Genomic DNA, 26971 nt, shown 5'->3' with positions numbered 1-26971 from the left:
ACCAACAGCAGGCCAAGATAAAATTTTCTCTTTGGAGGTGGTAACTGACAATCTGGATAATTGCAAAATGTGTTTTCCTTCTTAAATAGCATGAGAGGATCATGGCTGTCATACCAGTTGTGGGGTGATTTTCCTGGTTTCTGGGGAATTAGAGACAATCCAAATGTTAGAGATGCTTTGAGACCTTAGAGGAGCTGGTCTGGGAGCCTGTGGCTGGACGAGCAGGTCTTTCCCCCTTCCCTGTGACTGTTCTTGTGCTGCTCTCTGCATCTCCTGAGCAAAGGAAAAGGTTTTATCCTTTTTATTCATTTTTTCCCTAGCTAGTTTCCAGGTGGCTTTGTGAACTGTGGTGGCTCCTCAGGAGGTCAGAGAAGTGTCAGAGACAGCTCAAGGGAAGAGATGATGTTGCACATTCCAAGATTATCCTTTTTTGTTTTCAGTCTCCGGGATGAAACATTTTCTTGTTTCTGGGGTTTTTTAAAATATGTTTACCAGTGGTTGACTGTAATTGGAGAATCTATAAAGATCCTCCTCTGGAAATCCTGATTTTTTTCACTGTGGCTGATGTTCTGGAGCTGTTGGTGTGAGTTTGCAGCACCTTTAACTGGCTCTGACTGTGAATGAACCAAGTAACTGGAGAGGCACTCAGGTGGATATTCTGGGTGACTGGAAATGTGGGTGAGGTGATATGAAAGGAATGCCCTGCTGTGGCTCCTGGTGCCGTGCAGAGCCTCAGCAGCTGAGGGCTTGGAGCTCTTTGCTGTCCCTGCCCTGAGACCCTTTCCCTCTGCTCCTCCTCGTGCTGGAACGTTCTCCTCAGCCCAGGGGAGATTCCCACGAGTGCCTCGGGTCCCACGTGCTCTCATTGCATTGCAGCCTGCAAAGAATGAGCAAACACACTGCTCGTGACTTGCTGAACTGCTGTGGTGACCAGCAAGGGCTGAGCAATAATTCAGGTGCCCTGTGGCACTTGCTTTTTACACAGAGCTGCTCCTTGCTGCCGGTGCTGCTCGTCACATACAGCCCGATCCGGAGCGACAGTCGTGGCAGATTATTGGATATTATGTCTAAAAAAATTATCTGCCGTGCTGGCAGATGAGCGTCTGGCCTGTGAATTTCACACCCTGAGAGTTGGGCAGTTTAATATTTTATTGCACTGTTAATTTCAATACCCTGAGCAGACAGCATCAGGAAAATAAACGAAAAATCTATTATTGTTTCTCACTTCTGAGCTCTGACTTGTCAAAGTGCTGCAAGCTGAATTGTTGTAGCTCGTTAACACCTGCTCCAATTTCCCTTGTAATTAACACTTGCTGCTTGCATATTTTTCCGCCAGTTTATGTAGGAACTGCATTGAAAATGAGTTTTCACAGTCAAGAAGTTTGCACTCTGTGAATGATGGAGTCCCAGCAGGAAATATCAGAGTGCACGTGTCCTTTTCTTCAGGAGGTTTTCATAGAGGGAAGGAAAGCAGTTGTGGACAGGGAATAATATCCATAAGCAACATCATTCTCCAGAAGGTGTATCCTGCCCAGGTTATTTTAACATTAATGCTCTGAACCTTTACAGCCTGCAGAGTTCGTGCTGCCTTTGCCATGTCTGTGAAAGATTCAGTGCCTGATGTGACTTCTTCATGTGTGAAAAACACCAGATATGAGAGAAATAACTGGAAAGGATTTATTTAGGGAGCATGTTCTGCATCAGAACAGCTCATACGAGAAGCTGAATATTCAATGTATTGAAAGGAGTACTTGGGCTATTTTCAATTCAGAGGAATTGGACATCACTGGGGGGGTCTGGAGCCAACAACTTGGGTCTTAGAAAATGAGGAAAATCATGCCTCACTTTTACCTTCTGATAGGGTAAGCAAGCTCCTGTGTGAGAACATTTAATTAGTGAGTGATGTATTCTAAAGAGTATTCATTGCACTTTGAATCATTTTACAGCAGTCATGGACTAATTTTTAGCAAAAATTTCAAAACAAATAACTTGCAATGTGCTACAGTAAAAACTTAGTTTTCAGCCTTCACTTCCAATTTTTGATCATTAGGTGAGAGGGTATTGTCCTCTGAATCAGAAAAGTCTGTTATTTCATTCTTTCTGATTTTTTTTCTTTTATGGGGGACAGAAGGGAAGGAGGGAGAAGGCATCGAGTTGGGAACTTGGAAGAAATACTTAGCTTATTAATTAATTTAGTTTGTTAGGATTGTCCAGTATATGTGGTGGAGGCACATGAAGCATGTCCTGTTGGGCTTGGGGAGGGAGCAGAGGCAGCTCGGGGCTGTCCCCCTGCCAGGCTGGGCAGGTTCCCAGTGCCAGGAGCAGCTCCTGGGGGAGCCTGCTGGCCCAGCGTGGCCCCGTGCCCGGGCTGAGGCTGCTCCTTCCTCCCTTGGCTCTCTCCTCCCGGGGCTTTGTGCCTCGTTGCTCATGTGCCACTCAGACAACCTTGGGTTATTTTTTGCCTTTATTCTGAAAAAACAAAGAGCTCGGAGATGACTGAGCTTGGCTTCTGGCTGGGGAAGAGCAGCATGGAGATGCTGCCTTCATCCATGAGCAGTTCATCAGTTTCCTTTTTATTCCAGACCAGCATTTAAACCATCCTTTTAAAAATCTTATTTTTCTGGAGAGCTCTCTTTGCATGCAGGGTTTTCCCTCCCTGGGACGGGAAGGTGTAATGATAGCCTAGGGTGGATGTACAAGCAGCTCCTGGAACACAGAACTTGTTGTCTTGGTTAATTTTAAAACCACAAAAGAAACCTTGCTTTGAACCAGGTTGTTCCTAACCAGCTGCCACAGAGCTCAAAGACTGAACAAAAACTCTCCAGCTTGTTTGGGGGGCAAACATATTGTGGTTTTGGAGAGAAAATTTCTACAAAAAAGCTTCTTTAGCTGCAGAAGCAACATATTAACAGTGTTATTCTAAAGCCTTTGGCGTGCAAAACATTTCATTTTTCATTACTGTTGTCGCCGTTCACGTTTTCCATTATTTAAGGGGGTTCTTGAAAAATTGATGCTGTGTTGGGACCAGAGAGACATCCTGTGGCTGCAGTGTTGATTTATGGCACATGGAGCACACTTCAGTGCTTCAGGTTCCTGCTGCTGAGCACCACTTTGTCATTGTCCCCAAAGAAAAATGCTGCCGGTGAAATCCCCCGTGCTGCCCCCAAGCTGAGTGATGCATACTTTGCCTTGGAAAATGATGATGAATTATTCACCTTTTATTGTGCTGGAGTGTGCACATGGTGATCAGAACCTTGTCCATAATACAGAGGTTTTCACCCTGGCCAGGGTTTAGTTCAGTTGCACAGTAGCTTTATCTATTTAATTTTTTCCTTTTTTTCCCCCTGCAGTGGCTGTGTGGATGAGCACAGATTTTACCCCACATTTCCCACCATCTGTGGGGACCTCAGCACCGTTCTTGGCCCTAAATACTTGGGTTTATTTCGTGTTTGTTTAAAATTCTCCTGGAGAAAATAAATATGCTACTTCTCCATTTGAAAAGACACCATTTCCAGGGAAAGTCTTGAAAATCCCACCTCCGTGGTTTGAAGTTCTATCCTTCAAACTCATTTTCTGCTGCGAAGAAATAGATCAAGAGAGAAATCTCCTGAAATAGCACAGTGCTGTAGATTGCCAGTGCAGGGCAGCTTTTTCCCAGAAGTGCTGAGGACAGACTCCCTGACCACCTGTTAGGACAATTCAGTCCCTGTGATCTTCCTTCAGAATTCTGGGAGAAATGTAAAATATCAGAATAAATAAAATCAGTGTGGCGTGGCTCCAGCTCCCTGCACATCCTCTTGAAGTAATAATTTAATTTTTTAAAATATTTTTTATTTTGCTCTTATGGAGCATTTCATTGCAGAGGCTCTGTGACACTTGGGGAAGGGAAATCAGGCAGGAATTCACCTGGAATTAGCTCTGAGGGAACCAGGCAGGTTCAGAACCTTGCTGGGTGATGCCTCTGATGCAATAAATGGGAAATGTGCTGGAGAAAGCAGGTGGAGCCTCTCCTTGATAAGAATAACATCCTTATGTGGCCTGTTTCCATTCAAATGCTGCATGAAATCAATTTATTTTTGGTTCATGAAGACAAAATTACCCTGTGCATGTGCATTTATATGGGTGTTTAATATTTCTCTCCAGTTTCCTATTAACAGTGAGAATTTAAAACTGTATTTTAAAAGTAAATTGTACCTAAAAAATGAAATATTTTGGCACAGATATTTTCACATTCTCTTGAAATTAAATCTGTTGGAATTGGAAGCTGAGAAAATGAAATTTGAAGTTTAAAATACCTTTTTTAGTGAAAAAAAAGTTTATATTTTTGCATTGGCTCGGTCATTCAAATGAATGAATTTTAAATACCTTTTCCTGTGTTAAAACCCTCCCATAAACATGAGGAGGGGCTGTGAATCAGTTTCTTGCTTAACCTTTCATGAAAATCTAATTGAGTGCAAACAACTGCTTTAAATAATTCAATGGCCTCAGTTATTCTTGGCTGCTGGAGTCCCAGCCCAGAGCAGTGCAAATGTCTGGGTCTTGAGCAAAACTGAGGCTTTTCTCTTTTTTTTTTTGGTGAAAAACATGATTAAAATGACCTTTTGAAAAAGTGTGTGGGGTGATTAAGAAGAAGAAAAGGTGAAATGTAGATTATTTCTGCCAGCTGGGTAAGTGACTTGTGGCCCAGAGGTGAATGAATATTCTTCTGGCCCTTCTCAAAGTGTGGAATAATTCTGGTGATTTTGATAAATGTGGTTGGGTTTCTTTGCTTGCTTTGCTTTGTCTCTTTGCTCTGGTTGAGGGACATTGTGCTTTTCATGGTGCTGCTTGGAACAGCACCCTAGAACTGTTAAAAAGTGATTTCAGAGATTGCCATAATGGACCTTAGAGTTTATTGCATAGTTAGCCCAAATATTTTCCCTCCTGTGTTTGGAAGGAAAGTCAAGTTTCCTTTCACACCAATCCTTCCAGGCAGTTTGTTCTTGTCCCTTCAATCTTTTATTCCCATTTCATTCCTGTTTCCTTTCTTCCTTCTGTTGTTTCCTTTCTGTTCACTTTTAACCTCAAAGGCCCTTTTTTTGTTGTTGTTGTTGCTGTTGTTGGCTTTGGTTTGGGGTTGCTTTGTTTGTTTTTTAACTAAAGGTGCAAATGGAATAAATTAGTGATCCCGTGACCCCACACTGGTAAATTCTTTGTAAACTCTTCTTTTTTTCCCCAAACTGAAGAGTTCCAATATTCCTGGAGCCCAGTTGCCTGTAGGATTCTGGGTCATTTGGTACCAAGTTTTGGCAAAGATTTTAATTCAAGAACTCTCAAATAACTTCTGCTAATTCTCTACTTTTCCAAACCACCTTAATCATTGAAGAAATTAATTTAATAGGAACCTGTAATACCAAAAAAGTGGGTGAAGTCTGGCCAGATCCTCTCTCCAGGGTTCCTTTGAAATAACAGGAATTTAAGGCCACTTTGTTTAAGCAATGCCCTGATTTAATGTCTGGATATGTTTTAGGATTATCACTACTATAGGGACAGTTCCATCCTTTCATAATGGCAGTAGAACATCGATCCAGGTGATTCTCCTGGGACCAGAGGGATTGGAACAAAAGAGGGATTCCAGAGGGATTGGAACAAAAGCTTCCAGCTGGGGGAAAGCAGCTGAGTCAGCAGATGTGCTGCTGGAAGGTTTGTCAGGGAATGCAGTACCTCTGGAATCAGAGCCATGGGAAAAACACCTGGGCCTTGGATCAGCAGAGATTGCTCCAGTGGAAAATATGATGTCCTCTACCTACCAGCTTCAAATTGCAGAAGGACCTGTCAGAGTGGATGGGGTTTTTTCATTTTTATATTTCTTTTCAGTGAAAGGAGCAGAGGAGGCAGCTGAAGCAGGTGGAGGCTGATTTGTTCTGTGATACAAAACAACCTGTGCTTGGCTTTTTTGCAGGCGGCCCAAATGGTGGGAGACATTTTGTAACAGAGCAGGGGAAGTGGATTTCTTCTCCACAGTCTCTCTGAATTTAAGGGTTTTCAGAGTTAAAAAAAAAAAAAGGAAAAAAGCCTCTTTGTTTGGTTGTGCCAGCAAAGGTAGCTTTGGTGATACCTGCTGTTTTTTTGGCCAGATACAAACACTGCAGAGCAACGGTTGGAGCAGCACTGGGGGTCTCTGGGCCACTCTCCATGTTGGTGGGGGAGATGAGAGTCCTATTCTGTGCCAGGGCCTTCCCTCTCAGTGCCAGGGCCTTCCCTCTCAGTGCCAGGGGCTCCCTCTCAGTGCCAGGGGCTCCCTCTCAGTGCCAGGGGCTCCCTCTCAGTGCCAGGGGCTCCCTCTCAGTTTCAGTCCCTCCCTCTCAGTGCCAGGGGCTCCCTCTCAGTTTCAGTCCCTCCCTCTCAGTGCCAGGGGCTCCCTCTCAGTGCCAGGGCCTTCCCTCTCAGTGCCAGGGGCTCCCTCTCAGTTTCAGTCCCTCCCTCTCAGTGCCAGGGGCTCCCTCTCAGTTTCAGTCCCTCCCTCTCAGTGCCAGGGGCTCCCTCTCAGTGCCAGGGGCTCCCTCTCAGTGCCAGGGGCTCCCTCTCAGTTTCAGTCCCTCCCTCTCAGTGCCAGGGGCTCCCTCTCAGTGCCAGTCCCCCCCTTTCATTCCCAGCTGCAGCAGAGCCCCCTGGTTCTCCCAGAAGTTCTCCTGCAGGGTGTCCAGGCTGGGCCAGCTCAGCTCCTGGTGCCCCAGCTCCTGTTGGCATCTCTGGAGTTGTGTGCTGCCTGCCTGCCTGTAGAACTTCTGTTTGACCCCTCAAACACGTTTCCAGCCCGCTGGAGACACGCTTGGATTTGAAGCAGTGCTTATTCACAAAGAAAATCCTGGGAGCAAACACAGGGAAAAGGCTTTTAGATCAATGCTGCTCCCTTGGGGAGCTCAGACTTTTTGCACTAACGGTGGTGCCAATACTGTGATTTTTATTAAGAAAAACCTAATGGCTCTTCCCTTTCTCCCCTCCAACTTCCTGAATATTTGAATAACAACAAAAAGTGCAACTTCGTATCATTACACAGAGCCAAGATTAAAAAAAGCAGAGTTGGGAGGAGTGGGGTTATTTTGGGTATAATGGCAGGTTTTTTGGGGTATAATGGCAGTTTTTTAAGAAGGGTTACAAGATATTTGTGTAAGTTTTGTTCACCTTGAAATAACTTTTCTCCAGTTGTTCTGTAAATGTGGGGAAATGAGACAGCTTGTAGTTTTACAGGTGCACAAGGACACAGTTCAATTGCAATGATAATTACTTTGAAATCGTTAAGAGTTGTTAAACTACCCAGTAAAGTTAGAGCTGTTTTACTCTGCTGTCAGATGCTTCTTAGGTCATTTTCCTTTTTGTCCTGTACTGCTCTGGAGCATCCTTGGATATTTTTGGGTGTTTTGTTGCTTCCCCAAGCACTTTTGATTATTTCTGTGATACCTTTTTTCTCTGCTGACAAGGTGTGATCCGTTCATGACGTGAATCAATGCTAAAATATTTCAGGAATGTTTTATGGAAAGTAATTAGCAGGAAAAGAGTTAAATAAGACAGAATTTTTCTGTTAGACCTCCTCTTTTCTCAGCTATTTTCTTCTCCACAACTCCCTGTCAGGGGGTGATGGATCCTGCAGGAAAAGCACTGCCCCACCAACCTGAAGTTAACTCCCCAAGTTTGATCCAGTGGTGGAAATTACAATCAACTTGCCTTGGGCTGAAATACATTAAACAAATCTCTGGGTTTGCTTCATGACCTGGGAGCCCCCTAATGTGATTTTTGGCTCTGATAAAACAAAGCAGCAAATGGAAAAGGGCAAAGCTGCTCCTTTGTGGGCACACATGGGAGGAGTGCAGCATAATGGAAGGAGAAAACAGCTCTCCCCATCCCCAAACTTCCAGAACACTCCAAAAACTCTTCAAGAGGGAATGCTGGCAGAGATGGATGGTAGAGCTACACCCCGAGCCCCAAGTTTTTATGGATCAGAGCTTACAGGTGTCTTTGAATTGCAGACAGGAATACAAGGGAAAAGCTGTCCCAGTAAACATCCCTCAGTGCATGGGAAGATGACAGATTCTTTCTAACAAGATTTTCTGCTCTCTTGGAGGAAGACCATTTGTTAATAAACCATTTGAGAATCCATTTTTAAGGGATTTAATAAAATATACACAGGCTGCCTTCCAGTGCAGGAGCTATTATTCCCTGGGGTGGGAGGAGTGACTGACTGGGGGCATTAATGGTTCCTTCCTGTGATTCCTGGCATTAGATCTTGCTCCCATTTGCACTTTTCCAACCCAAAGTGAAATAATTTTTTATGAGTAACCCGCACTTGGTTCCTGGCTCTTCTGAGGCATGTGTGTGTTCTATATTTTATTTATTTGTATTCAGTCAGCTCCATCATTCTTGTTGTTTTAGTGTCTGTCCAAGCCATGGGTCCTGTGTTTTTGTGGATACAAGGAAAGTTTCCATATCTAGCAAACTCCATTAATGGAAGAGGTAATAGCTGTTGTGTGAATTAAATGAATTGTTCCGTTCTTGCCAAAGGTTTCATAAATAATTCCCACATTTCCATCAGAATCACAGATTTTTGTTGTGATGGGTGCTGTCAATGGGACAAGAGAGCTGAAGCTTGGTCCAACAGAGACTTGCCTGGAGGGGCTGGGGAACCCACCAAGAGAAAAGATCTTAAGAATTTGGATAAAGGTTTTCTCCTGCCATCTTTGCAGTTCTGAATAGAAATTTTACTTCTTTCAAATACGAGAGAAATGCAGTGGAATTGAGGGATTAAGGAATGTCTGTGAGGAATCTTGCCCTTCTGGCAAGAACACTTCCTAGGGGTGTGCTGGGGAGAAATACCGCTGGGGGGAACAAGAGGAGAGGAGAACATCAGGGGTGAGTGACCCTTGGAAGTCAAAACCTGGATGGTTTTATGAATGTAGGAGTGAAATGGAGCTCTACCCAAGCGTTCTCTCCCTGGGCTGCCCTTGGCATGCCTGGCAGTGCCAGGAGCCAGCTCAGCAGGGATTGCTGAGTGGGGCCCAGGCAGCCCCAGCTGCACAGGAGCAGGAATGAAATCTGGGCAGTTAATGATGTTACAGTCCCTGGCAGATCCCAAATGGATGTACTTAGAGCCGTAATGTGCTTGAGTCTTTGCTTTCCCAGAATTATCTCCACATCACATCCAAGAACTGGGGCTGCAGTGGCAGGCTGGGATGGCAAGATGGACGCTCATTGCTCAGTCACAGGATTACAACCTTTATAGAAAAAGAGATTACAGACAGGATGCTGGGAGGGAAGGGGCCAGACAGGAGGACAGACACATTTAGCAGAGATGATTTATTCTGCAGCTACAGCTGTGTGTGGGGGAAACTGTTCCTACTACTCATCACTTACTCTCTCTGTGCTTGCTTGCTAACGGTGTCACATCAGTAGTAAAGCAAGAGTAATTCCCCGAGCAGAGGCTGGGACAAATCAGGGAAAATGTGAAATAACAGCATTTGTCCCCTCTTGTGAGGAACCCATCCAAATTCTTCATGTCAGAGAATGAGTCCAGATCTCTAATGCTGAGGACATGAAAAATGCAAAGGGCCTTGTAACCAGTTTCCTATAAATTCTGAAATGTGACAACAATTAGTTGTCATTAGTTCTGCTTCAGTGTAGCACTGAACTGTGGATTTGGACACGGGACAGATTATTTTTGTAACAATCACCCATTCAAGGTCCTGGGATCTTGGCTGGAGTGCACTGGAAACAAGTGGGCTGCGTGGAGGGATGCTGTGGCTTTTGGAGGAATGAAGCAGGGCAAGTGCAGCTTCCAGATGGAGCAGTTTGTGCAGCCTGGAGCAAAATATGGAAAAGTCTTCAGGAGGGGAGTGGAGGGAAGTGCAGACACAGAGCACAGCCCTTCCTGCAGAATCTGTGAGTTGAAATCTCATGTATGAGCTGCACAGAGTCGGTAACACACTAAAGATCACCGAGCAGCAAAAGGGTGAAATAAAGGATTTCATTCTGTCCATTGACCCAGAGCTCCTTGGTTCACCCTGCAGGTGTTGCTTGCCTTGCCCTTCTCTCAAAGGCAGCACTGTGCAGCTCAGGGAGGGACTTTTTTGCTCCCTGACTTGATAAAATTCAATGTAGAAGTTGATGCATTTGCTAAATCAACCCCACGCAGCTGACTTCAGGTTCTGTGCTAATTTTAAACTCTGATTTCTGTAAAGCAGCATTTTCACTATTTGCATTAAAAGTAGGACAAGTTTATTTGAATGTGTTCTGACTTGGAGTGAGGTGTGCACTGTTCAGAATTTGGGAGGTGTAACAAAGCTGAGGGGCTCTTCAAGAAGCAGAGGAGACTGATAAATCCTACATCAAAATTTCCTCCCCCAACTTCTCTATGTAAATTTTCAAGTATTGAAAAGTTCTGGAAATTTAAGATGCAAGGCTTGTTTCAAATTAATTTGGAATTTATTTCTAATCTTACCTAGTAATCAAAAAAACATATAACTTCTATTTTTTTATTTGGATGACATTCCTCTACTTTGAGCAATAACACAAGATGCTCTTTGATGGCCGCTGTCCTGGATTTAGAGTTTTGCTTTGACAACTCAAACATCTGCTTGATTTCTGATTAGCAAAATAAGTGCCCCCACTGTTTCTCAAGGGCTGCCCAGCTGAAGTTCCATGCATGGTAGGAAAACTTGCATTTACAAATACAAAAACTGAATAATATAACTTCACTAAAAGAAATGTCTCCGTGTGCTTTGTTTGAGCAGTTCAAGTGGTTGACATGGATTTTTCTGTTGGTCTGCAGATGCTGGACAAGCTAAAGGATCGTTGGATGCACACTGGCTTGTGGAGGAGCCTGGAGGATGTTAAAACAGTCATTGCAGAGCCCCAGGGAGGGGCCAAGAGTGACTTTGATGAGCTGCTGAAAATCTACTATGATGCAATCAAATGTAAAGGAGAAAAAGGTACATTTGCCAGCCATTCAAAACAGTTGATGCAGGCTCTTCAAGTAAAATTCAAGGTTTAACATTCAACATTCTGTCGTAGATACACATTGTTCTTTCATAATTAATTACCCCTGTATTATATAGTGTAAAATTATTTTGCTATTTGATGGTCAAAATCAGAATATTATTGATCAAAGTGGAGTTCATCTCATCCCTCTAATGAGTCTCTGTTTCTGCAGCCACTCACCCTTTCCAGCCAGTGTATTACATTATATTGAGTTCTTTAAAAGGTTTTGGTGTGGGTTTCTCCTTCTCCCTCATGCTGAGTGTTGCTGTGCTGTCGCAGATGGGGCTCTCCTGATAGCTGTGTGCAGAGGGAAGGTCAGTGAGGGGCTGGATTTCTGCGATGAGAACGCCAGGGCAGTCGTGACCATCGGAATCCCCTTCCCAAACGTCAGGGACCTGCAGGTAGGACATCACTGCAGAGCTGGACTGCATTTTTATGGCACCTTCAAAACACTAAATATGCCCCAAACAGATTTTTATGGCACCTTCAAAACACTAAATATGCCCAAAATAGATTTTTATGGCATCTTCAAAACACTAAACGTGCACAAAATAGATTTTTATGTTGTCTTCAAAACTAAATATGCACAAAATATCTTTTCTCTCTGTTTACCTTTGAACTTCTCTCCATCCCATTTGAGTTCTTTGACCTTGCGCAGGTAAGAGGTGGAGCACTGCTTTAAAAAATGCAGGGTATTGCAGCAAATAAAAACTTTTAATACTGCTTTAAATAAGGCTGGTTATTGCAGCAAACAGGTGGAAAGATAAGGAGTGTTTAATTATGTTATTATTTTACAGTGTAACTGTGTATGTCTCACTGCTTGCACTGTCTCACCTTTCTAATCCCATTGCCCTCTTCAGTGTCATTATTTGTCCCACTTCAGCACAGAGTGGAACTGGAAACTTTTTCCCAGCTTGTGCTGCTTTATTAGCTTGCAGTTTTGAACATGAATTTATGACACAACATAAACTCTTCCTGGATACCGAGGACAGCACTATTTGGAATATTCAAGCTTCGTGTAAGTTTAGGCAAAAACTTGTAAGCCCCTTGTAAAAATAGCATTTGGAAATGGCCGCAGTTAAATAAATCTGAAACTATTTGTGTTTTTCAGGAGGTGGTGAAAGCAGCATCCTGTTGCACTGCTGTGTAATTGCCCACCTCAACACTTCCTTCCTTTTGACTTGAGCAGGGCTTGTGTGACAGAGAGATGATGTTCCATTAGAGGAGGCACTGCAGAGCTGAAAGGAAAAGAAAGCCAATAAATATAGAAAAGTATTTTCCTAGGCTTTCTGCTTACTGAAGAAAAGGTTTCTTATTGGGTAGTTTGTACCACCACTTCTTCCTGGGGGTCTGTGCCACCGAGGTGCTGCCACTGCTGCCAGTCACTGTCACTGCCCTGTCCTGTGTGTTCCTTCGAGAGCTTTTGGGACTGCTCTGTGAAGCCAAGAAACAAAGTGAAGGAACACAGAATAAATAAATACCAGGAGCAGCTGGGTTCTGGTTCTCACTCGTGCCAAATCAAACAAGAAAATCATAGGTTTGCTCTTGAAAGGCCAAACAGACTCAGCTTTGGTTTGAGAGATGTGTTCTGAGCTTAAGTGAACAAGCAAAGGCTTCTTTGTTGTCTGCAGCATGTGCCTAATTCCAGCCTTGCTGGGAAAAACCACATCCTACAAGGGCCAGGGAGGCTGTGTTAGTGCAGTTCTTCCAATGTTTGCAGAATTCCTTGGAGCACTTACTCAGCCACAACATTCTTTGTCCTTCTGAAATACAATGCACTCCACTGTAGTGTAAAAATTCACATTTTGGGAGTCCTCAGCCTCCTTTCTGGAGTTAGAAATGCTGGGGTTTGGGGCATGTGCTGACAAGGTATTTAGGAAATCCTTTGTTGTATGGCTGGAACTTTACAATTAATGCCAAATGATTTCCTGAAAATCAATGGGTTTGGGTTCTAAATGATACAAAATTAGGTTGAATAAAATGTGTTATGGGTGAATTATCTTCACAGTGGATTATGGTTAGATTTTACCTTGAGGTCAACCAAATATTTCAAGTAACAGGATCACAGGCACTACAGCCCATTTCTGATAACTGTATTTTAAAATCAGTGTTCTGTTGAACTATTTTCTTTAATTAGACTGAAGAAAACCTCTAAATTTTTCAGTAGAGCTGGAAACAGTAGCTGCCAAATTGCAAGCAGCTCAAGGTCTGAGTGTCTGTTTGGAGATGGGAATGCCCAAAGCTCTGCAGTGATCAATTCTGGATGAGAGCAGGGCAGGCACCAGTCTCTCAGCATGAGATCTGCAGAGCTGCTGCATGGCACAGCTCCTTGCAGGATGCTGGTGGAAATGGCTTTTATTTTAAATGTCTTTATATTGAACAGAGTTTCGTTTTGCTCAAGGCTTTAGGGTTGTCAGATCCCCAACAATTCTGGATTAATGCTCATTTTTTTTACCAGCTGACTTGCAAGAAGGATGAAGCGAAGGAGGGTCACTCTGAAGAAGGTTTTTAGTATCTTTGTAGAAATATAAAAGGAATTTGGAAGATTAAACATCTTTTTCAGCTCAGGAAAGGAGTTGGAATTCCCAAATGAAACAGTTGAAGTTTAGAGAATAGTTACACGCCATTTGGTTGGTGTTTCTTTAGATTTTGTGGGTGAAGCAGAAAACTGGGTAAAGCCTGGAACTTCTGGGGAGAACCTCGAGTTTTCAGCAGACACAAAATTCAAAGCACAGTGGCACGGGCCAGGTTGGACTGGGACAGAAAATGGTGCATCTGTGGCTCTCACACAGCAATAGGTGCTCAGCAGAGCCACCAGAGGAGGAAACTGATAAGAAGATTGATCATGACATTCCTTTCAAAATAGGAAATGCAAGTGATTAACAATTCCCTTGGAATAGCCATGAATTAAATGCTCTGGGATTGGTTTAAATCACTAAAAAGTGCTGGGCTTCTACATGAAAAAACACTTGAATGTCTGCTTTTTGGGTTAATAAAAGTCCTCTTAAGCCTCAATTCCATAACCCCTTACTCCTGCACAGAGCTTTTACTTGTGTGAGTAATCCCTTTAATACTGCCAGGACTGAGCACAGCCAGCAGGGTTTGTGGGATTGGACCTTTGGAGAGCAATATTTCACGCTGGCAGTTTGATGTTGGCTCATCTCCACTAATATGACTTGTCTGTGATCAACCTGCTTTCTAAATATGTTTTATGATTTGTAACTTGATTGAGCTGTAATATTAGAGAACATAAATAATGTGACAGCAAGAGATGGATAATCCCACAGATGTGTTATCTGATGCTAACATACTGTTAATTAACTTCTCTTAGATATTTTGAAGTGTAGCATTTTGGATCCAGACATCAATCTTGGGCAAAAGACTCATTGTCAAGTATGATGAATAATATCCAATTTTAGTTTTTCCATATGTTTGTGCTAAGTATATGCCACAAATCCTGGTATTAAATGGCAAACATTGGAATTCCTTCAGTAACTGTGTGCTTTTATAACTTACAGTAATTTCTGGGGAGGCTTTAAAGATAATAATTTAGTTTCACTTCAACATTTTTAGGCATCTTGTATCTTAGGTTCGCTGCTTTTCACAAAGAGAAGAGTCTAAACCACTTTGTCAGGGTTAGGGAGAAAGAAATGATTCAGGCTCAGAAGTAGGACCTGATTATAAACAAAACTGATTGAAAAAAGAGGCCAACCCCCTAATTCTGTGTTATTGCAAAGGGTTTCATATTGCTGAAGAATCAGGTTGCTAAAACAAAATAATATAAAAGAAAATGTTCAAGGATTGCTCAAAGCTCTGGTGCTCTCGATGGTAGAGTTTGGCTCCAGTAAAGCAGGAAAATTGATTTCAGAGCCAAAAATGACTTCTTTGGCTGTGACCAGGATTTCCTCTGCCTACCTCTGGGACCTGAAAGTAGAGGTAGGAAAATCTGATTTTGGAGCCAAGTGTGACTTGTTTAGTTCAAGGCATAATTTACTGTTCTTACCTCGGGGAGCTGAAGAGAGAGAGCTCGCTCCGAAATGTTGATAATGGGCAGCTCTGCAGTGCAGGCACTGCCCAGAGAGCTTTTCTGCACTTCCACCTCTCCAGCTGCTTTTGATCCTGCTGCAGGAGAGTGAATTCATCCTGGAACAGCCAGCAGAGCTTGACCAAAACACAGCAGAAAAGGCAGAAAGTCAAACTCTGTCACATCAGCAGAGGCAAATAAACTCACTGAGGTGGGAGTTGGGAGCAGGGGCATTGCTGGAGTTTGCCTTTGATGGGAATTATTTCCCAGGGCTGCCGTGGGGGCAATATCTCCTTTATTCTTTCCGGTGTCATCACTTCTAACACCAAGGAAATCATCACTTCAATTCCAGTTTTCTGGGCTTTATGTAATTTAATGATACAAAAATTTTGCAGCTCTTTGGCTGAAGTTTCCACTTCTCCTATCTCAACAAATTGAGATATTTCTATCATTTCAGAGTTATGATGTGTTTCAGTATTGAATTTCTAGTTCTTGTGGCAGTTTTTAAGCCTATATTCTTTGTGTCCCTTGAAAGGAGAAAGAATCTTGTGCTACGTGATTGCTGGGAAAATTCATTTCTTATTTACAACATTCTAGGAAAAGCAAGATTTCTAAGAAAATTATTGTTATTTTAACATTTAATTTAAATTATTATTATGCTTAACCAGAGCTGGGAAACATCCCTTGCACTGTGTTATTGTGCCATTTTTTCTGTCTCAGTAACTCTGTAGTTTTGATTATAGCCCCGTTCACACTGCGCTGTTCAATCCCAATGTATTGCCATGTGCCCTGTGAGACAGAGCAAGTCTGAGATCTGGAATGCTTCCCTTTTTTATTCAGTGTTATCCAAGGAAGGCAACTTTGATTAGTGCACGCAGAAATTTTCAGGCAGAAAAGGTCACCTGAGCAATTTCTGTGTAACACCATCCTGCTGATAATTGAGCAGCACAAATATTGATCAAGTCTCACTGGCAGTTTGGAGGGTTGTTGCTGCTTTATAAAGAAATGCAGTATTTATATGTGAAAATGAAAGTGTTATATTTGTGTCTAGTGACCTTATTTAGTTCTATGAACTCGTTAGAATGACCTTAATAAATTATTGTAATTGACAGAATCTAGTTTGGTAAAATTCAGCTAACAAGCATTTGCTTATTCCACATTATTTATTATTAACACTGCGCTTGGAATGCTTGCAACATTTAAAGATAAAATCCTGCCATAATACCTTTTTCCTGTGGCTAATAAATGGGAATATTGTGTTCAGCCATGGCTGGGAGTGGGTCTGGGAGGGGTGAGGATGTTTGAAGCTTGTTCAGTGACTCACCCAGGCCTCTACATGTGCATTATTTGTGTTAAACCTCCCAGCCCTTGTTGCTGCTTTTGAAGTGAGTGAAATGCTGCACTGTTCAGGGCTGCTTCTATTTAAGAATGTTCAGATGTCAAAGAAAAGAAACGGGTTTTCATGTTTTAACTTTCCTGCGCTCACAAACTTTTATGGTTCCTTGGCATTGGTCAGGAGGAAAGTAGATGGCAAGAGTTCCTGAAAAATTCTAATTATTGCTGTTTCAGGTGGAAGAGAGACTCTAAGTGGACACATGAGATTTTTAGGACAGGAGATTTGCTTAAAAAACATTTTTATGTCTTTTTTGGGATGGAAGAGAGCAGTGGCCACCTGGTATTTTTTCTGCTTGTTTGTTTTTAAGACGTGGGGAATTAGTAGATGTTAAACATGAATGTAACTTGAAAAAAAATTTTGGATGATGTGAGCAATGTCTTTGCTTTCATTACTATTTTTCCTCTCATAAAACCAGAGAAACAAGTTAGTGGAATGGCAGAAAATGTTTCTATCCATTTTCTGGTTTTTCTTTCCATGGAGGAAAGTGCTGGGGGGGAAGGACACGAGCTGATGCAGGTGTGGATGTGCCACCTGCACCTGTCCGTGCAGGGACACAGGCCCAGCTTTACTGGCCTTTTCCAGCTCTCCTCTCTTCCTTTAACCCCCCAGAGCAAAGAGGAGGCAGTTGGAGATGTTTGTGAGGGGATGTCCTATCAAAGAACAGGCCTGACTTGTCAAACGAAAGAATTATAAACTGTTGCTTTTATTTGTTCTTAAAAAGCAAAGTTTGTATTTGGTTCAGTGAAGTAAAATATAAAAATACCCCTCAAAACTTTGGCAGATGAAGTAAACCCAAACACAGTTCATTTTGCTGATTTAAATTGCACAAAATTAACAAATGGGCTCATCCCATTCAGCCTTCCTGTCGAGGTACTGGCACTGATAAATCAGTGTACAGCACTGGGATTGATTTTTCTTTAGAAATAATTAGTCCATCATAGATTGATGTTTGCATACCTTGCTGTTAAATACTGTTTGTTCATTCTGAATAAACCTGGCTCAGCCTGCTGTGTTGCTGCAAGGCTGCAGGTTCTGTGTGTGAATTTGCAGGTTTATTTTGGGGGTCAAAACCAAGCTGTAGTTTTTGAGTTCCTCTTCTCAGCTTTGTGCTGTGAACTAACTCATACAATCCATGGTCAACACAGTATAAATCAATTTATATCCTGAATAAGTCTGAGTTTCTTCATGTGAAGGAATATCACCACGGGTAACTTCTTTTAAAATCTAATGTAACAAATGTCATTTAATGTTGTTGTCATTGGAGAAAAACCTCTATTGCTAATTCTGTTTGAAAAATACACTTGAGTGGTAGCACAAACTGCCTCCAAGTATCTTGCCAATCCTTTAAAAAAAAAATTGTTCATGGCATTTATCTTTTTTCGCTGCTGTTTCCCAGTTAATGTTGCAGAGTGAAAGATGTCAGAGTAATTAAGCTTTAAAAGCAGGAGAGGTTTGCAGGTGGAACGTGGGGAGCTCGGAGTGAGCGTGGCTGTGCCCGTGACCTCCCAGACAGATCAAAGCCTAATCTGGGTGACAGCTACAGGATGGCAGAGCTTGCCAGGGGCCTTGTGCAGCTCTTTGTCTGCAAATCCTGCCCCAGAGCTGGGAGGATGTTTTTAAGGATGAGCAGGTAAAAGTAAAAGGCTGTCTTTTGACATTTTAACTAATCCCTCCTAGCCTGTGCTTTCCTGCACGTTGTGGATATTTGCTAGCAGGAGGCACTGGCTTTTTCACATATGTAACATGTCAGCTTGAATCTGGCGTGGAATTGATGGGGGGGAATGCAGCAGGTCCACAATGAAATAGATTCTGATTGCATGAAAATGACAGGCCCTGGCCTTTTACCTGCTCAGCCTCCCCCTGCAAACTGAACTCGCATCTCTGCTCAGGCAGGAGCACTGCAGGGAGAAAACAGAACGCTTCTTTTCTGGTAGCTCTTCTAAAATTAAGAGAAGGAAGTTTTAGAGATGTGTTACACCCTTGGAGCAAGGCATTGGGATTAAACCCCCCCAAACTCATGGGGTTTCATATTAAAAAATGGAGGTTAAATAATTTGAGCAATGAAATGCCATTGGTGGTGTGCATACAAGCAGTAAGCTTGATAACACTGAGATGTGGTAGAAGAATGTGGAAGTAATGTATTTTATTGAGATGATCTGACTGGTTTGCATTTTGCTGCTACTCCAGTGAGTTTGTGCAGGTATTTAAAAATGTCATTTTTCAGCATAAGGCACAGGAGCACTCATCCCACCACTGTTTGCACAGTCTGCTGCCAAGTGAGGGGCTGGCAGACCTCCACTAGCTCCAAATGGCCATAATCTTACTGCTAACACAATTCTTCCAAAAAATAAATTGTTATAAATCTGACCAGCACTGGAAGACAAGTGCAAAAGACACACAGGAGAATATTGTCAATGGTTATGTTTTAAAGGCTTCAGTGAACTTTTCCATCACCATTCCTCATTTCCAGAGGTGAGCAGTACCCTTTTCTTTCTCCAGGTAGTATTTCAGTTTGTAGAAATGCACAGAAGAAGCCAAGTTCCTTTTTAAGGAATGGTTTAATGTTCATAGACCATTCAGGGAAAATCATCTTCTGTTTGGAAAATTAAAAAGGAAACCTCACATGCCAGTCAGTAAATTCTGAGTGACTGGAGCAAATATTAAATCTGTGAAATCAAACTGAATTTGCTTTCTGGCTGTAAAGATTGAATTTGTAAATTTGACAGGCAATTTAAAGGGCATAAGTACATAAAATAAAATTTCTTATCCAAATGCAACTTGAAAGTTACCTGTCAGAAGAGGTTAGAAGTCTGCTGTTTTCTCTCCTGAAGCGTGTCCTTTCACTTGTCAGTTTAGAAAGGTTAATACTGTACAAAAGAGCAACAGAAAGACCCTTTTTGGTGTAGTTTTAGGCTTGTTTAAAAAATAGCCAGTTCCCCTGGCTGAATAATAATAATAATAAAAATAATAATAAAACCCTTTTTATATAAATCATGTTCTAATGCAAATTGTTCCAATTCAGAGCAGGCACTGTGTGTGGTTATCCTGATTGGGAAGGGGATTTCCTGGGCAGTTCATTCCAGGTTCTGAAGCATCAGGAGTGTGTTTTTAAAAGGGGAACATCTTTTTTCCTGCCTGATCTCCCCATGCTCTGCAGTGAAACATTTCCAGACCTCAGGAGGTGATGCCAAGCTGGGGATTTTGCTCGGTGTCACTGACTCCTGCTCCTTGGCAGAGGCCCCTCTGTCCCCAGAGCTCTTTTGCAGCTTCTGTCGAGGAGGAAAAGTTGGATTTGCTGAAGCCTCACTGGGGAAGAGCAGGGTCTGGTCCCAGCTGGGGATGAGGAGTGGCTTTGGTGATAAAGGGAGAGCTCCAGTGGGGCATTTCCTTTTGGCACAGCAATAAATCTGGGGTTTGGAATCCATCTACCTGTACCTGGTTTGGGGTTTTTTCACCTGTCTGAACAGTTTATCCTTCTCTCACTGGCACAGGGCTTTGGATGAGTGTGTGGTGCTCATGTCAATACATTTGAATTCTTGGAACAGATCACAGCTAAGGGCAATTTCAGAAGCCAGAATTGGTTAGTGTACAAACTACGAGTTGAAACACCGAAGCACAATTTATGTATTCTCTTATTTAATCAATGTTTGCTTGTTTTCTTTTAGAATATCTCCTTTTCAACAGCATTAATAGACCAAATATTTTATGGTTTCCTTCTTAGGTTGAATTAAAGAGGAAGTACAATGACCAGCACAAAAGTACAAGAGGCCTTTTATCAGGGAGCCAGTGGTATGAAATTCAAGCTTACAGAGCTCTCAACCAAGCCCTGGGAAGGTGAGATAAACATAACTAAAACTATATAAATTTATAGAACTTTTTTTTTTAGGGAGATCTTTAAGGATTTATTCTCCACTTTTAGCACAAAGGGGTAAGTAGGGCCAGACCTCTCATATTGCAAATTTTGTCTCTTGAGCTGCTCTGTGCTGACAATTCTCTGCTTTTCGGCCTGTTGTGCATTGTTATAATTCAGAGATTTTGTTTTACATTCAGAACCCGCTTCAGTTTAGTCCAAGTTTTATTGCTCATAGTCCAGAAACACAGGAAAAAAAATTTAAAAAGCACAGACAGAGACAAATATTTCTTGAGCTTTAAAGCAAATGAAGATCCTTAGGACTTTTCCAATGCACTAATTGTTCACACTCTCAGTGGGCTCAGAACAGTTGTTTGATATTTAGCCTACAAGTATTTTTGAAAGGGAGAAATAGCAGTGGGGTTTTTCAGACCTTTGCAAAAGGTCAATTCAATTATTGTGCTCACTGATCTCTTCCCAGATTTAGAAGAAGTGGTGTAGCTTCCATTTCCTAGATGGAAAAATTCCCCCAAATGTTATTAACAAGGTAGAATTAATTCATCCTCCTTCAACAAAATTTATCATATAAATAAAGATTAGAGCTGTCATCCATATCTGCTGTAGGTGCTGTGCATCTGTCATGGCCACAGAGCCACAGAAACATCAGCTGGAAAACTCTTCTGATTGGAATTAGTCCTAATGCAAATGTGATGACATAAATGCAGGCTTAGAGAGAAAATTGAGAGAACTTGTAGCATTAGGAAATCTCCTTGTGGACTCTTGTCGTTACAGCCTGATTTCTTAATTCCTCTTTGGAATCAAAGGGCATTCATTCAAATAGGTTAAGAAAGCTCCCAGTTGTGGAATACCACTAGTGAAATAAATCAGCTCGAACTTAAATCAAGTTTTAGTGACAGTTACTTATTGTTTAATTTATTATTTGGATGGTCTAAAATGGAGAGAATAGGTTTCCATTCTGACATAAAGGTACAAATTCCTTATCAAACCACGAGCCAAAGCCCTTGCTAACCTGAGATGTGGGGAAGGATTTTGATCAAACCAGAACATTCCACCACGCTGGCAGGAAGCTCTGTAATATTTACACTGCCCAGTTAAGAGTGGAAAATAAATTATGTGGTTTGATTGGCTGTTGAATATTTGTGTGCTTTATTTTTAATTTAGCTCTTTTCATGTCCATTCAGCAGCTGAAGGAAAATGAAGCTTCCATGACATCCATAATGATTTTTGGTGCATCCAGTAGAAGAGCACCTCCTGTAGAATTTTGCATATTCCAGCTGACTCAGAGCAATCCCTGGTTCCTAATTCCCACAGATTTTTGCTGTGTGCCCTCTAATTACATAAATACTCTTTTTTTCCCCTCACTTTTAGGTGTATAAGGCACAGGAATGACTGGGGGGCTCTCATTTTAGTTGACGACCGCTTCAGGAAGAACCCCAATAAATACATAACTGGTAAGAGGTAAAAATCTTCTGGGGAAACTCCTAATGTTGAAAAATACTGAAAACTCTGAATTACAGAAATGTGGCTGTGCAAATACAGGTGAGTAGGAAGGGTCAGAACGTGCCTCAACCATGGGACATTGAACTGCTGAATATTCAACATACAACGAGAGGTTTCTGTTTGGAGTTTTATACTGAGTAGAAATAAACGCAGGTGAAATAAAACAGATCGTGCACACAACCTTTGAAAAAATAAGAATTAGAAAATAAACTGCTTAGGAATGTGTTTTCACCTTTGTTCCTGCCCTTTTTGCTGGGCAGAGCTGAGCTCACCAGCCCATGCTGGGCTTAGTCAGCAGGTGGAGCTCAGCTGCTGCACTTGAGTCCAGCTCCTTCTGGATGTACTAAAAATACTTTGAAATTACTGAAGGAAACACTAGAAATTCACATAGGAGCACAAATAATCCGTATGTTCAACACTTGGTAAGATTTCTTTCTCTAAAAAGTAAAACTTCACAGAAGAGTGAAGGACTCTGTTGTGGGTTTGGGTTTTTTGTTTTGTTTTTCTAAATGATATTCAAAGAATATTTAAATGGGTTCAAAAACATTTTCTGAAATCGAGGCAGTCAGTTTTTACTTGACCCCTGTGTGCTCCAATATAATCTGAAAAGCTGTTCTGCTCAAGACATCTTATATTTAATATTTTGATTATTTTGATAGGAGCAGGTTATTATAAAACCTGTAGTTGTAGAACAGTTGTGATTCTTTGAGATACTATTACTTAATCTGACACAAAGTTGTAAAAAGCTTCATTTTATTCAAATTTTTATCAGATCCTTTTAATATGATAATAAATAGCTGCACTCTGTGTAAGCCACTTTAAATAATTCATGGTAACAAGCAGAATGAACAGCCAGGCAACAAGAAAACATAATGATGTTTATGCAAGGCAGCAGTTTGAACCTATAAAGAAGAGTAGTGAAAAAGGGAAAGGCTTTTAATAGAAAAAGAAAGATCTTTTTAGTTTGCTTATCAGAATACTGCCATTCAATAAATCAAGTTCCTAGCCCTGGAAAGGAGGAATTGTTGTAGCTTCATGAGCAAATTCTTGAAACCTTTGAGACTGTACCTACACAGAAATATTTGCACTCTTAGGGTACCATACAGGCCCCTGGCCAGGTAACAATTAGCATAGACTCCCTGTATTACAGAAGGTTGATCAATAATTAGCACAGATTTCATGTATGAAGGTTGATCAATAATTAACACAGATCTCATGTATGAAGGTTGATCAATAATTCTTTATTATTGATCCATTGTTCTTTTATGGACTGTTAGATACAGGTGGACCTCATTGGTCCTTTACTTCAAACACATCTCCAGTGGCTAATTAATTAATTAATAAACAAACCACCCTTGGTGAGCAGTCCCCACAGCACGCTGCTCATGCTCTCAACACCAGGAGCAGCGGCTGCAGATAAGAATTGCTTCTCATTCTTTCCTCTGATCTTCTCACCGTGCCTGGGAAGGTTGTGTTTCTCTCTGCTCCACGTTGGGGTGTGTTTGGGCTGTGAGGTGCCCGTGGAGCTGCTCCACGTTGGGGTGTGTTTGGGCTGTGAGATGCCCCTGGAGCTGCTCCACGTTGGGGTGTGTTTGGGCTGTGAGGTGCCCGTGGAGCTGCTCCACGTTGGGGTGTGTTTGGGCTGTGAGATGCCCATGGAGGTGCTCCACGTTGGGGTGTGTTTGGGCTGTGAGATGCCCGTGGAGCTGCTACACGTTGGGGTGTGTTTGGGCTGTGAGGTGCCCGTGGAGGTGCTCCATGTTGGGGTGTGTTTGGGGCTGTGAGGTGCCTGTGGAGGTGCTCCACGTTGGGGTATGTTTGGGCTGTGAGATGCCCCTGGAGCTGCTCCACGTTGGGGTGTGTTTGGGCTGTGAGATGCCCATGGAGGTGCTCCATGTTGGGGTGTGTTTGGGCTGTGAGATGCCCCTGGAGGTGCTCCACGTTGGGGTGTGTTTGGGCTGTGAGGTGCCCGTGGAGCTGCTCCACGTTGGGGTCTGTTTGGGCTGGGAGCTGCCCCCGGAGGTGCTGTTGTTTTGGAGTGAGGTGTTTTTGTGTTCCCCAGGGCTGTCCAAGTGGATCCGGCAGCAGGTGCAGCACCACGGCGCTTTCGGCAGCGCCCTGCAGTCCCTGCGCGCCTTCGCCCTCCGCAACCAGGGGGGTGGGGAGCCTTCCTCAGAGCCCAGCTCAGAGCTCCCTGCACTGCCCGGGCACCTCTCACAGGGCTCTCAGCAAGAGGCCAGCACTCCTCCGTCCCCTGATGTTCCTGCTAAAAGTCAGGAGCAAAACGTGGGCTCGGAAGTTCACTTTACTGCAAGCATCAGCTCAGTTCATCCCCCAGCACGGGATCGGCCAAGTGACAGCATGGCAGCAGTGAGACCAAGTATGTTCCTTTCCACTGGCAATTTCAAATGGGGACTTGAATCTTTTTTGGAGGAAACAAACGTTTTTTAAAATTACAGAAGTGCTATCATGGAAAATGATAATTATTCACAAATGTGGAGGAGCTGTGCTCAACAGACTGAAATTAATTCTCCTTCCATCTGGTTGTCTTAAAGGAGTAATCTTTGATGAGTTTATAGTACAATCAAGACTCTTTTCATTTTAATTTCTTTTTCCATTGAGCGCTATGAAGATAATTTAAAATGTATTTGAAACACATCAAGATTAGCATCATTGCAAGTTGAGCCCTGGTTCAAGCTACATCTGCTGTTTAGGCATTGATGTGAGACACTTCCCGTGTGATCTCCTCTAGTTCCAGCTTCACGAGTAAAATCCATCCCTAAATTTTAGAAAAGGTTCTGATTTCATTTCAATCAAGAAAGAGCACAATAATAAAGATTACAAATTTCAAATCCAGTCATACTCTACTTTATGTGCCTGTTAATCTATTGATTTAATGAAGACAATTCATGTGCAAAGACACTTATTTCATCTGGGCTTTTGTTTGTATTGTTGTTTTTAATGCGTGTTGTAAAATCACTGTAAACCTTCTAAAACAGTGCTAATTCTGCTGTGCTAAACATGCTGTAAATCAGATACAATTAATTTATGTTTTGTGATTTGTCACAGGTGACCAGAAAGTTGATGTAGAGAGCCATTCTCACCATGTAAAACAGAGAAGGAAACGTATGGACTGCACCCCCAAAGTGGCAGCAGTCAAAACAGAGAGAGAAAAAATGAATGGTTGGAGCACTGCTGATGTTGTGGAGGAGAATTGCTGCTCTGAACCCCTGACTTCAACCCCTGTAGCCCAGAACTGCAGGGCCACAGCAGGCAGCAGCCAGGAGCATGTGAATGGGCCCAGTGACCTTATTGATCATTTCAATCAATGCCAATCATCATTAATTGCAGAACATAAACCAAATGGACCAAAATCATGTTTGGAAACAACTCATTGTTCAGTTCAGAGTGCTGAGGCCCCAGGTGCTGAAGGACATCCTGGTAAGCTCCAGCTTCCAGCTGAGCCCTGCAGGGAGTTCCCCTCAGCAGCAGGGAGAGCTGAGCCTTCAGCATTAAATGAGGATGAGGAGGAGGATGAAAGCATTTACTTCACCCCAGAACTCTATGATGATGCAGACCCGGAGGAGCAGAGAGCTGAGCCCCCAGTCCCAGCCTGTTGTAGCACTGGGAATTGGGTGGGATGTGGGAACTCCTCAGTCCCTGCTGATCCTTTTGCCACCAGCACCTCAGAAACCCAGAATGGGAGCGCAGAAGCTGAGGCTGGCAGGAGTCCCCGTGGAACCGTGGAAGATGTGAGGAGCAGGGACAGTGCAGTTGGTGCTCTAGGGGTGGCAGCTGCAGCAGGAGCAGAGCAGGGAGGAGCTCAGGAGATGGACACCCCTAAAAGGAAAATCAGCCTCTCCAGATCCCGAAAAAAAGGTGTGTCATCCTTCCTGCTGGGCAATAGTGGCACCTGGTGACAGCTTCTGTGGGAATTGTGGTGGGCAGCCCTCAAAACACCACGGGGCAGCTGCACCTTGCTTGTCCTCATGGAACAAAAGCTTCCCTCAGGCTCCATTTCCCATCGTATCTTTGGGGTTTTCCCTGGGGGAGTTTTGCCACGGGCAGTTTTCTAGGGATAGGATGAAGATTCTTCATCCTGACTTCATGGCTGGAGGACATCATGTCTGGAAATTCTGAATAGAAACCCAAGTAGGATCTGACCTGCAATTATTGGTTTGTCCATGACAGATTTAATTAATCCACCAGTAAATACAGTCAAATAATTGGGTTTTTCCTCAGGAAGCCAAACACCCATATAACCAAATTATGGATTTCTGCATTTGTTAGATTGGGGTTCTTTAGTAAAACATGTAGAACAGCAGCTTTGCAGATCAAGTCATAGACAGATTGAGCCTAAACACCAAAACAGGGATATTCTCCAGTACTTTGGTTCCTTCCAGTTTCTTACATCAAGATGTCCTGCAGGAGCTGTGCACATTTTGATATTTGATGAAGATGAGAAGCTTCTTCAGAGAAAAATTGGAGATTTCTTTAAGTTTTCCTTTTGTGAGAGGATCTCATTTCAGTTGGTTGGGGTCTGTGTTTATTCGTGTCAAAACCTGTTCTCATTTCTATGTCCTACAAGCACTTTTTACGTGTAACATATAAATGTAAATTGTACACAAAGGTCCTTGAATCTTGCCCAGTCTATTTTTTTAAAGTATTTTAATGTTTCTTTCATTTTCTGCAATGAAAAGAGCCAGGATTTTTCTGTAATAAAACATACCAACTTTTCAAGAAAACATTCTTCATTGCCCTCCTACATTCATGTGAAGAGGAAGGATTTTTGCATCTCAAGATTGGTTCATAGGTGTTGATACTTTTTGTTTGAGAGTAGAAATGAAATTATTAACTGGTCATTTTCCATACAAGTTCATCTAAATAACATTTTGAGTCCATCCCTACAGAGCTGTGAACATGCTCATATCAATAGGATTTAAATTGTGCCCTTTCTTTATAAAAGAAATTCATCTTTATGAAATTGGACACTGTTTGCAAGAATGGGAAGAACACTAGAATTTCTTCAACTGGCAGTATTTGGCATGAGGCTTTTGGTTCAATTTTTGCAATATTGATAACCAAGTTTCCTTGGTTTAGCTGTCCTGGATTTCACTGACAGGTTTGGTTTAGTTAACAGGGCAGAAATTGCAGTATTGCAAACCTCTGA

The 26971-nt window shown here is 42.5% G+C and overlaps 1 protein-coding gene across 3 annotated transcripts in view; it reads left to right on the top strand.

The window, feature by feature from the left end:
* BRIP1 (BRCA1 interacting protein C-terminal helicase 1) overlaps positions 1–26430 on the top strand; it is a 46931-nt gene extending 20501 nt beyond the window's left edge. For 2 of the 3 annotated variants that reach the window (XM_038158219.1, XM_038158218.1), the window contains exons 15-20: positions 10802–10961; positions 11290–11411; positions 20152–20264; positions 21670–21752; positions 23864–24181; positions 24871–26430. In XM_038158219.1, coding sequence (XP_038014147.1) covers positions 10802–10961; positions 11290–11411; positions 20152–20264; positions 21670–21752; positions 23864–24181; positions 24871–25721 — 1647 coding nt within the window. In that variant the 3' untranslated portion in view covers positions 25722–26430. Of the gene's footprint in view, positions 1–10801; positions 10962–11289; positions 11412–20151; positions 20265–21669; positions 23406–23811; positions 24182–24870 lie in introns of those variants that run through there. The other variant, XR_005259441.1, reaches the window with a different exon arrangement.
* Positions 26431–26971: the final 541 nt, after the last annotated feature.

Source organism: Motacilla alba, chromosome 19 (genome assembly GCF_015832195.1).
Source record: "Motacilla alba alba isolate MOTALB_02 chromosome 19, Motacilla_alba_V1.0_pri, whole genome shotgun sequence".
NCBI lineage: Eukaryota > Metazoa > Chordata > Aves > Passeriformes > Motacillidae > Motacilla > Motacilla alba.
The sequence above is the reverse complement of the archived record's forward strand: the minus strand, read 5'-3'. Positions and strand labels throughout refer to the sequence as shown.